At 34.9% G+C, this 12,578-nt stretch overlaps 1 protein-coding gene across 2 annotated transcripts in view; it reads left to right on the top strand.

Moving 5' to 3' along the window:
• The window catches only part of LOC135749828 (uncharacterized), a 98,442-nt gene that overhangs the window by 49,428 nt on the left and 36,436 nt on the right, over positions 1 to 12,578 (top strand). For both annotated transcript variants that reach the window (XM_073816138.1, XM_073816143.1), the window contains exons 7-10: positions 2,823 to 3,038; positions 4,086 to 4,183; positions 8,944 to 9,043; positions 11,251 to 11,319. In XM_073816138.1, coding sequence (XP_073672239.1) covers positions 2,823 to 3,038; positions 4,086 to 4,183; positions 8,944 to 9,043; positions 11,251 to 11,319 — 483 coding nt within the window. The remainder of the gene's footprint in view (positions 1 to 2,822; positions 3,039 to 4,085; positions 4,184 to 8,943; positions 9,044 to 11,250; positions 11,320 to 12,578) is intronic.

The raw sequence follows: 12,578 nt of genomic DNA, 5'->3' as shown, positions 1-12,578 counted from the left end.
TCATTTGTAAGTCGCTTTGACAATAGAGTCCAAAGTCACGACTACACTGAAGCATAAATGACAAAAATCCAAAAACAATCACTTAGTGCACCTTCAAATCCTCCTTCATTCAAAACTATGTAGACTACAATGCAATCTGATCTGTGCAAGCAAATTGAACAGCTCGGGGTTTTTAATTAAAATGGGAGCTTCTACCTGGGTGGCAGTGTTAGACCAAGTTACAGGCTTTGTAGCGTTAAAGAGTAAGTGAGTCTTTTCAACGCTAAAGGTGAGGAGGGGTCAATGCCTACTGTATTACGTGTGCACAAGTCACTCACCCATGAGAAAGAAAATTCACTAATGAGATATCGCAATTGTTTCTTATTTACATAGATGGATTGATGGATGGATGGATAGATAACATCAAAATGATTAAAATTGAGAATTCTGCTTAAAGATATGTTTCTAAGATTTATCTACTGAAAAAATTAAAAAAAAAATCAAAATGTTGCAACAATATATCGCATTTTGTTATGATCTTCTAAAGTGGAAAATTAAATGTCCAAGTTTTTAATATTAACATTTCTAATGTATGGTATCAATATGTTTACCATAGTTGTATAACACAAAATTTTGTGTTTCACAATTGAAGTCTTCGTGAACTTTCCTTAGATACTCTATAAAATATTTTCTCAAAAAATCTTAATAAAATCTACCGTACCATACTTGTACTTGTAATTATACCATACTTGTAGTTATAATTACTAAAATACAAATGTGGTAACTCTGTATTAGCTTAGATGTCAATTTTAAACGAAAAATAATTTAAATTATATCTAAATTAAATTAAAATCGATTTATACATCGAAAGAAATCCTGTTCATTTATATTATACAGGATTGACAATATTAAATTAATAAGGTAAATGCATTACAAATACTCCCATGCCCAAAAGATGTCTTTTGAAAATTTTATAAAATTACGATCTTTATGAACATTATATACCTAATGGGTCAATAAATGTTAAATTTAACTATACATTTTATTCTTTTGTATTTTAACAGTTGAGGGCTTCATTAAGTCTCCTTGAATAAACTACCAGAACAGTTGTATGTTTACAGTGGTGGTGTGTGTCTTTTGTGGCTAACGGCAAAAAATTCAATCAAGTTATTCACCTTCATATTGTGTGTGAAAATTCTTCATGTGAGGCGCTGAGATTCTGAGAAAGAGAGAGAGAGAGAGCGAGAGAGAGAGAGATGTGAATTCCCCTAAATGCCACTCCCCATAACTGTGGGTTAAAAATTTGCATATGTGGTTCATCCTGATAATGATCTCATTTTTACAGGGTGTGACCATGAACACAAGACCCTTAAAAAGTCAAGTTTAGTAAATAAATATCAGGGATTAGTTATTTACTGTATCAGTTTAAAGCACTGGATGGAGGCCACATCATTTGATTAAAATGTTTTAAGCACTTTAAAGCCAGAAACACGCTAACTTATTTACTACTTGCAAACCAAACAGAAAAAAATTGAAAAATATCTTACCAAAAAGGTCATTTGTAAAAATTTTATGAGAAATTTGTATGAAATTTTATTTACAATAACCTCATGGTGACCTCTACTGTATAGCTCCCATATACAATACTTGCAGTTGTAATGTAGTTATAATAACTAAAATAAAATGGTGGTAACTCTCTGTCTCTGTTATCTTAGATGTCGCATTTTGTTACGATTTTCTAAAGTGGAAAATTAAATGTACAAGTTTTTAATATAAACATTTCTAATCCAGTTGTGTATGGTATCAATATGTTTACAACAGTTGTATAACACAACATTTTGTGTTTTACAATCGAGGTCTTCGTGAACTTTCCTTAGATACTTTATAAAATAAAAAATTTATTTTCTTACAAATTTTTAGTAACATCTACTGTACCATACTAGTACTTGTAAATATAATAATCTAAATTGCATATTTATACACTGTTACACCGAAAGAGAATATTTCATTTATTTTATTTTTACAGAATTGACCATATTAAATTGGTTATACAGTAAGGGGCGGTTTCCCGGACAGGGATTAGCTTAATCCAGGACTAGGCCTTAGTTTAATTAGGAAATATAACAAACATGCCCTACTTAAAACATTACCTGTGTGCATTTTGAGGCAACACAAAGGGCACTGGTGTATTTTAAGATATGTCAGTGCAAGTTGTTTTCAGTTTGGACAGCTCTTAAAAATGTTTTAGTCTAGGACTAGTCTAATCCCTGTCCGGGAAACCGCCCCTAAATGCTTTACAAATGCTACCATGCCCAGAAGATGATGTCTTGTAAACTGAGATAAATGTATGATCTTTATGAACAATATAAACCTAATGGATCACTAAATGTTATGTAAATGTTTTTTTCAGAGCCAACCAGCAAATTTACACCATAAAAAGTGAAAGTTGGATCTATTTTTAAAAGAAATGCTTTTTAGTGGTAACACTAAAGAAAAAAAGATTTCTAACTTTAAGTGAAAATTTTCAAATAGGTTACACCTAAAATTTTAGCTCTTTTGACTTAAATTGAGGAAATTTTAAGTTGAAAATAATCTATTTTTAAGTAATTTTTTTTATTAATCCAACTTTCACTTTTTACAGTTTAAAATCTAGATATACATAAATAATCTAGATTTTCTGATTTACTGTTTCACTTTTTTCATTTATCAAAGATTCTCTTTAGTCGTACTAAAGTTTATCGATTAAAACATTAATGAATACATACAAACAAAATGTTATATTAATTCACTTTCAATCTCTGATGTGACCCTTGTTTGTTCTTGCTCTATTTTACATTTCACAGATCTGAGTCCTGGGCTTGCAGCTCTGACAGTGGGCTGTGATTCTGGAGATCTGGGATCTTTGTCCCGTGTGCAACTGTTGCTTTTCGAGAGAAGAGGATCGGAGAGCCCCGGTTCTGTCCCGAGCCCTGACTGTCTTAACCCAACAGATGGAGAGGACTACGAACCTGGCCTACGAGTCTGGAGCTCGGGCATTCCCCAATATTATCAGTCCACGGGTACAATACATATCACATAGCAAGCTGCAAAGCACCTGTCCAGTGGATGCGTTTCAATGATACAAATGTGTGTGTCGGTTTATGTGTGGGTGTGTGCACGTATAAGCTTGCCCGCCCGCGTATTTGCACGTAAAGGCCGAAGCAGGCACGTTTGGCTGTGCTATCTCTCACCCGAGATTGTAATGTTTACATTCATGAGCAACAGCGCTTTGATTGCCTTTAAATAACTCTGGAAAAATAACTGTTAGGAGGGAAGTTTTCTGAGAGAAACGGTCAGTTTGAGTTGGGGAAATTTGGCAATCGTGCTGTGTAAAAGACAGGGCGTCGGGGAATAACGTTACGGGTGTGCCGATTGCCGGCCGTCCTTGAGAGTAATGTTTCTCGTACGAGTGTGTACGTAAGAAGTGTGTGACCCCGTTGCCGTTCCCTTTGAACCACAGCCGGCATGCCTCTCATCTGTTGCAGCGCGTGCGGCTTCAAGTCCTTAACTGAAGCCATAAAGATGCAACAGCTTGTTGTTGCTCCAAAAAATGCTTTATGGAGTTATGAAAAAGTCATATTAATCAAGATAAAAAGCGGGTCGAGTTTATCATTAACCCAAAATGCTCGGTCACAACAGCCCCCCAATTAGAATGTGTTTCAGCGAGGCAGCTTATTGTGCATTGTTCAGGTGCAATCCACAGATAAAGCTACAAAGCAGGCACACGTGCCCAAGATCAGATCTTGATTGGATGCGTTTTGAAATAGCGTTAATGTGTTTCTAAAGTCTGGCACGAACACGCGGCAGGAGTCGCGGATCGCGCGTGGAGGCCAGGCTTTTCGCTAGGCGTGTCTGCACCTGGCATGCTCCGAGTAAACAGGTGCTGCTGCAGGTTTGTGAGGCTCCATTACTATCACTATTTGCTGAAGGATTATAGGACTTCAGTCATGTCAAATACAAGGCATTACTCACTCAATATCATCTCTCTTCATGCATTTCTCTTTCAAAAAGCGCTTGTGTACGGCGTCTGCCCTGCTGTCAAGTCATGCTTGTGTGTCTGTTTGCAGTCGTGGAAAACCACAAACCATTAAGTGGGAGAAATACCAAATTGTGCGAGGCCCAAGATTCTTTGGTGACTCTGAAGGGATACAGACATTGCCCTGAGGTGAGGACCTCGCTCATAAAACCATTTAACCACACCAACCCACACACCCACATCTAGGAGGAGGAATCTATTGGCGAACGGGACTTTATTGCTGTCATGTCTGTATGGCTTACTGAATAGGAGCGAATGGGGGATTTCTGCTCGCTGCTGAGCAGCAGGTGTGTTGATCAGTCAATAAGGACAGGAAGGGGCAGAGATAAAGGTGCAGTCTTTTACTGAAAAGTTAGTTGGGGTTTTAGTCTCCTCTTACTTGGTAGAGCATTGCGCGAACGGTGCAAAGGTTCATACAGTAGGTTTGAACTTAGTAGGTTTGGGGGCCCGGAGAGGGTGCCAGGGGGGCCCCAGGTAAATGACATTATATTATAAAATACATTAATTTATCATAAATTCTGTGTAATTAAACCTTAGAAAAATAAAGATACCAACCAACAGCACTACAATGTATAATTTGTAATTTTTGTTTTAACTCAAATTTTAAGTTTTGGAATGTTTAATGCCATAAATTTTCTTTAGGGGGGCATTAAGGGATGCACCGTAGCCTAGACAAGGGGGGCTACATGCCGAAAACATTTGAGAACGCATATTCAAATGTATACTTGGATTAAAGTGTCTGCCCAAAACGTATATGTAAATGAATCAATATATATATATATATATATATATATATATATATATATATATATATATATATATATATATATATATATATATATATATATATATATATATATATATATATATATATATATATATATATATATATAAAATATATATATATACAATATATTTATATAATACAGGCATTCATGAGTGCAACTGGCAGACTAAGTCAGAAGGGCAAAATTTGGGGGGTAAACAATGTCAACGAGGGGTAAATAGGCACAAAGCAGTGGATGCAGAAGGACGGAGGCATTTATCTTTCTTTCATGAAGGAAGGCGGAGGGGGTATGGTGGCTGAAAAATGAATCTGTATTTAGTTAAAGCGATACATCAGCCAAATATCAAAATTACCCCATGATGTACTCACCCTCAAGCAATCCGAGATTCACATGTCCATCATTCAGACAAACACATTTGGAGTAAATAAACTTGCTTTTCTAAGCTTATAATGGGAGAAAGCATGGATCAGGGAACAACGTCTGACTTTGAAGCCCAAAGAAGTGCATCTTTCCTTCACAGAAGTTATCCACATGGCTCCAAGGGGCTAAAGGGATAGTTCACCCAAAAATGAAAATAATGTCATTAATGACTCATGTCGTTCCAAACTCGTAAGACCTCCGTTTATCTTCGGAACACAGATTAAGATATTTTATATGTTTTAACTTGTTGACCCTTCATTAAAAATCTAACGAACATCATCAAAGTAGTCCATGTGACATCAGTGAGTCAGTTAAAATGTGTTGGAGCATCGAAAATACATTTTGGTGCAAAAATAACAAAAATTACGACTTTATTCAGCATTGTCTTTTCTTCCGCGTCTGTTGTGAAGCATATGCGTGAGACTAAAGTTGCGTGACTGCAGTGAAGCGGATGACGTACAGCGGGGCTGACGTGTTATCCGGGTTTTTTGTGTGACCGGGCTTCGTTTACAGTATGACGGAGACACTGTAAGTTTGAAAAAAAAACCTTCGCAAACATGTCTGATACACATCATCACTGCAGTCACGTGACTTTAGTCTCACGCATGCACTTCACAACAGACGTGGAAGAGAAAACAATGCTGAATAAAGTCGTAATTTTTGTTATTTTTAAACCAAAATGTATTTTTGATGCTTCAACACATTCTAACTGGCTCACTGATGTCACATGGACTACTTTGATGATGTTTTTATTACCTTTCTGGAAATGGACAGTATACCGTACGTAGATTTTCAGTGAAGGGTCAACAAGCTCTCGGACTAAATCTAAAACATCTTAAACTGTGGTCCGAAGATGAACGGAGGTCTTACAAGTTTGAAACAACGTGAGAGTGAGTCATTAATGACATTATTTTCATTTTTGGGTGAACTATCCCTTTAATAAAGGTCTTTTGCAGGTAATCGATGCGATATTGTAAGAAAAATATCCATATTTTAATCTTTATATACTAAAATAACGAATCATGAGTCAATGTGCAACGTCCCCATGGCAATGAATGCTCATTATGCTAAAACTCCAAGATTGCACTATTACTGGAAGCTAGTTATTAAAGTTTATAAAGTTTGAAATAATTTTTCTTATACAATTGCATTGATTACCCGCTAAGACCTTTATTAACCCCTTGGAGCCATGTGGATTACCTTTGTGAAGGATGAATGTACTTTTTTGGGGTTTAAAGTCGCCATCAAACGGAAGTAGCGATTGCCTTATTTTCCCCGTGGTGACGTATATCCGAGTGAAACGGCTTTTGAGATGAAATAAGGCAGGGCTGGATTTGAATTTGTCCATCGAGATCTGATTGGATCGTTTGAAGTTGGGTCGTGTTGCTAATTGCTAATCGCTGCGATCTTCTCCCGGACCCCGCCCACCTGCCATACTTTTGACCGGAATTGAAGAGAGATCGTTTTGAGGAGGGGAGGAGATTTGCATTTTTGATTAAAGATTATGAGCACACACGAATTTTTTAAAAATAATGAAGCTCACAGATAAGTCATTTGTTAATAATACCACAATATTAAAAATATATATATATAGTTTTCATTTCAATTTCATTGCGACTTTAAAGTCAGAAGTTGTTCCCTGATCCCTGTTTTTTACCATTATATGCTTGGAAAAACAAGTCAATTTACTAAAATATCTCCAAATGTGTTCGTCCGAAAGATAATCGACATATGTATCTCATATTGCTTAAGGGTGAGTATGGGAGAGTGGGGCACAACCTAATGCTTTTTGACTTCCGTCTATCATTAAAAAAATATTTATGTTAGATTAATATTTTTTAACACAATCAACACACACATCTCTGCTACAAATGAACACTTAAAGTTTGTTTGTGGGACCTACCGTTATTGTACAATTACACCAAAAGTGACAGGAGTGCAAACGTTACAACTTACTTCAGGTGGGGTAAATTGTAACAAACAGAGGGTTTGTTGTAACACCTTCTAGAAATTTGTTTAAACACAAATAATTCAATCAAATTCTGTCTATATACTTAAGGTTGATATTATTTATAAATCTGCCTTTAATAGATAGATATTCACAAATTCATCCATCTATGATCCTTCGTCTAACCATCCTTGTATTATGCATCAATGCATATACATTTTGCTGCATAATTAAGAAAAATCATCATTATGAGTCATTTTATTTCATTTTCATTGTATACTGGAGGCTTAGTTGTAACACTGTGTTACAATTAACCCCACTGTGTAAAAATGTTTTCAATCCTAGCTATCAGTTTCTAGGAGTTGCTGAAATGTTTCAAAATGCTGTTATGTTTTAGGTAACAAGACAGTGATTAAAATAATATAAGATTGGATATGGTGACTTACACATCCAACACAGAAATCGAAGAAAAAAAAACACATAAGATTAAGAAATTTACTTGTATGCCTCCAAAACACTCTTTATTCAATATCTTAAAAGATAAGTCAATTTTCTTAAAAAAAAAAAAAAAAAAAAAAACTAGTAATTTACTCACAACCATGTCAACCAAAATGGTGATGTCTTTCTTTGTTCAGTCGAGAAGAAATTATGTTTTTTGAGGGAAACATTCCAGGATTTTTCTCATTTTAATGGACTTTAATGGACCCCAACACTTAACAGTTTTAATGCAGTTTAAAATTGCAGTTTCAAAGGACTCTAAACGATCCCAAACGAGGCATAAGGGTCTTATCTAGCGAAACGATTTTCATTTTTGGCAAGAAAAATAAAAAATATGCACTTTTAATCCACAACTTCTCGTCTTCCTCCAGTCGTGTGATGCGCCAACACGACCTCACGTAATACATCATCACGTCAAGAGGTCACGGATCTACACCCCATTGTTTACAAGTGTGGAGAAAGAGGACAGTTCCAACATTGTTGTATGTGGAATGATACTAATTAATGTCTTTGTGTCAGTTTATTGTTTAAAATGGTCCGCAAATGTGCATTTTATATATGTAACACGTGACCTTTCCACGGCATTACGCAATTACGTGAGGTCACACAGCCGGAGGAAGAAGAGAAGTTGTGGTTAAAAAAGTGAATTTTTTTTCTTGCCAAAAATGACAATCGTTTCGCTAGATAAGACCCTTATGCCTCGTTTGGGATCGTTTAGAGTCCTTTGAAACTGCAATTTTAAAATGCATTAAAACTGTTAAGTGTTGGTGTCCATTAAAGTCCATTAAAATGAGAAAAATACTGGAATGTTTTCTCAAAAAACATAATTTCTTCTTGACTGAACAAAGAAAGAGATCAACATTTTGGATGACATGGTGGTGAGTAAATTATCTGGATTTTTTAAAGAAAATTGACTAATCTTTTCACAAATTCATAGGAGATCATGTTCTGGCAGTAAGAGAAAAAGTCCAAAAGCATAGATTGCTTTGTGCCCTGCTCACCCCTACATCATGGGGTAACTTTCTGGAGTATCCCTTTAAGTTCCAGTACAATAGATTATAAGGACAATGAAGGCTATTTTGTCTTTGTAGCAAAATGGGATCCAGCACAGTCATCATGGCCACAAACAAACATATTAACACTGAAAGGACAGAAATGTAATTCTGTATTCAAAAGTATGCTATGTCTGTAATCACCACATGTGTGTTAAACTGACCATGTTGTGGTTCTATTAGCTCATCAGTGAGGGGAGTGGATCAAGGACATCATCATCATGTTCGATTAACTCAAGGATTTCTAAGTGTAGCACCAGAAACAAAGAGAGACCCAGCCAAGGTACATCACCAAAGACGCCACCATTGAAAGAATGAATGAATAAACAAACAATCTAGGGATATGTTACCCAGTCATTGAAAACGAATTTTTGTGATTTGTTTTCTACATAAAATCATAATGTAATAATGTAAAGAATTCTGTGAAAAATATGACCATGACAAAAATTGAAATCACATGCAAATTTGAGGTGTTATTTATTTATTAAGAAGCTGTCAAATCAGTAACCACACCATTGTTATTAAATCTGTTAAAAGATTTAATTTCCTTCATGCAAGCTCTTTTGTCAACTGCATGTGCTCGCATTTTACAAAGTGAAGGTGGTACTCCACTGAAGTCTCATCACTGCCAGGCCAGTGTTTGGTATCCTTGTGCCTCCGGTACAGTTAAGCCATATAATCCCTCTTAACCTGCCAGCTGCCTGATGATGCCAAACCTGCTTGTCCCTTGTGTGGCCATCTTGTGTACATAATTGAAACAAGGACCCAGAAAGAGGATTTAAAGGGTTTGAGTAGTTGGTTTCTCAAATGAGATCTTATTGTACCCATCTCATAACACGGGATTGAGTTTTATTTGCTTCTTAAATCCACATATGCATAAGTTTAAATGTAACGTAAAACCGAATTTGTAGTATAGCTACAGTATGGCACTCCAGTGAAGCTGAACTGTATTGCATCCGTCATAGCTATAAAGAACGCAGGTAATGACCGGCATCAGTCATTGTGTTGAGGAAGTAATGGTCCATGTTCCTCCATCAGACACCCACCACCATTAGCAGTTCAGATGGGCATGTCTGCAGGAAGCAATGCTACCCTGAAACAAGCATCAAGAATTATTATATAAGATATATAAATATTAGTTAAATATTAGTTAAACAGTTTAACTTGAAGTGAACGAAAATGAGAGATGTTGCCATGGCAATACATTGAAGTAAGGGCACTTAAAGGGATAATTTTTTCATCATTTACTCACTTTCACGTTGTTCCAAACCTGTATAGATTTCTTTATGAACACAAAGAAGGATATTTTGAGGAATGTTTGTAACCAAATTTATCAGAACCCCCATTGACTTTCATAGTATTCTTTTTGTCCTACTATGGATGTCAATTGGGCTTCTGATCAGTTGGTGTTTGTTATACAGGTTTGAAACAAAATAAAGGTGAGTAAATGATGACAGAAATTTTTTAATTTGATTTAAATTAAATTATTGATAGCAATAGTTAAAAAGAAACTAATAAAAAATGTAAATAGACAAAAGATCATAAAAGACTTAAATTAAAAATTAGCATGAAAACAAAAATATAAAAATAAAACCTAATTAAAAATATTAATTAAACTATTAAATACATCTGAAGTCAAATCTAAAATAACTCTGGACAATTCTATTTCTTTACTTGTAAAGGTCTTAAAGGGACACTCAATGTTTTTTAAATATGCTAATTTTCCAGCTCCTCTAGAGTTAAACATTTGATTTTTACAGTTTTGGAATCCATTCAGCTGATCTCCAGGTCTGGTGCTAGCACTTTTAGCATATCTTAGCATAATCCATTGAATCTGATTAGACCATTAGCATCACGCAAAAAAAAAAAGTGGAGTGTCCCTTTAAAGGTAAGGGACAGTTCACCAAAAAGATTTTAACACATCTTACTCAAAGTCACAATGAAACAGAAGTAGCGAATGTATTATTTTTCTTGTGGTGACGTATATTCGAGTAAAACGGCTTCTGAAAGGAGAAAAAAGATAGGGCGGGACTTCGTCCATCGAGAATTGATTGGATCGTTAGAAGTTGCGTCATGTTGCTACTTAATAACTGCAATATTTTCCTGGGCCCGCCCTGCCGCCATTTTCGAGAAAGGGAGGAGATTAGCGTTTCTCATTCAAGATTATGAGGGCACATATTTTTATTTTAAATAATGAAGTTTCAAATTAACAAATACAAGTCATGAACAAAAACTATAAAACCATAACAAAATATCAGCTTTTAATTTCAATTTCATTGTGACTTTTAATCTGTGATCCCAATTTATGTATGACAAATATAAGATTGGAATATCTTTAAAAGATGTGGGTAAAAAAATAAATTTTTGGTGAGCTATTCCTTAAATCGTTTGCTGTTTTGGTGGCTAAGCCTTTTTTATTGTGATTGCTACCACAAAAGCTTTTGTGATTGCTTAAGACATAACTACATTTTTACCCTCTTTCACCCTAAGGTTGTAAGCAGCCTGATGAAAATGACCCGATTTATTGGTCCCCTCTCTCTCCCAGTGCGTTGCTGGCAGGTGAGTGGCTGTTGCTTTTGAGATACCACCACAAGGCTATTGACTGAATTATCTTTCAGACACTGCGTTTCTTTACAAAACGGGTTTTGTCCTGCCACCAAAAGGCTTACGTTTAGTCATTATAGATGAACCAAAACCAAAAATGATTAAGGTTATTTCACAGAAGGAAGCAAATGAAAGTAATTCGCCTCAAAGGAAATGTTACTTATGTAGCCTAGGAGACAGTGGGAGGGCCCGAGTTCAATGACCCACCGCAAAGTCCAAAGACACGGTCACTCCTGAAGAGAGGGTCAGTGTGGGGTCAGTTCGAGGTCAACCCAGGGCCAGTGGGTATTGAAGGGGTCTCAATGTGCCAAAACACCTGACATGAGATTAACACCTCCCACTGACGAAGTGTGCGGATTATCACTGATTGGGACGTTTTCAAAAAAAGTAAAAGCTTTAAAAGGACAACTCAATAAATGTTGGAGTAGGAAGTTTAAATTCTGAAACAACTTTTTTTAAGAATGACAAAGTATCTATACTCTGTTAGGGGTACAAAGTATACAAAATATCCTAAACCGCACATACTGTATCGCATTTTGCATTTAACATTGGTTTGTATTTGCTGAACACTTTAATACTTTAATAAGAAGTACTTTAATAATATAATATATACTAGCTAAATTATGTATATATAATGTGTATATATATATATATATATATATATATATATATATATATATATATATATATATATATATATATATATATATATATATATATATATATATATATATATATATATATATATATATATATATATAGTTTTTAAATATAATTTATTACCATTTAAATAGTCTTTCCTAAAGCATTATTGTATTGCATATCATATATTTAGCATTATTTCGCTAGTAATCGCATATCACATTTTTTTTGTGTTTCTTCTACAGTATATAAATACCTTTATGTTACAAAACAAAATATTTTAAAAAGTATGCATAAACACTTTTTTCAAGCAAAAAAATTCACAAAAAGTTTTTAACCCGTTAACTGGTGCTGTCCCGTGAACACCTAAGTTAACCGCAATATTTTTCATGTAAATAATAATCTATCACAAACTATATATTGTTGGAAAGGTCTAAGAATGTAGTTTTCATATTTCAAACCCTTTTAGCAGTAAAAAATAATGCAGTAAATGTAAGTTATTCATTTGTGACAAGAGTATGCAGCAAACCTCACAGCAAACCAACACAAACCTCAGTTTTTGGATAATTTTA

Source organism: Paramisgurnus dabryanus, chromosome 1 (genome assembly GCF_030506205.2).
Source record: "Paramisgurnus dabryanus chromosome 1, PD_genome_1.1, whole genome shotgun sequence".
NCBI classification, from domain to species: domain Eukaryota; kingdom Metazoa; phylum Chordata; class Actinopteri; order Cypriniformes; family Cobitidae; genus Paramisgurnus; species Paramisgurnus dabryanus.
Note: the sequence above shows the minus strand (reverse complement) of the source record. Positions and strands in the feature narration are given on the sequence as shown.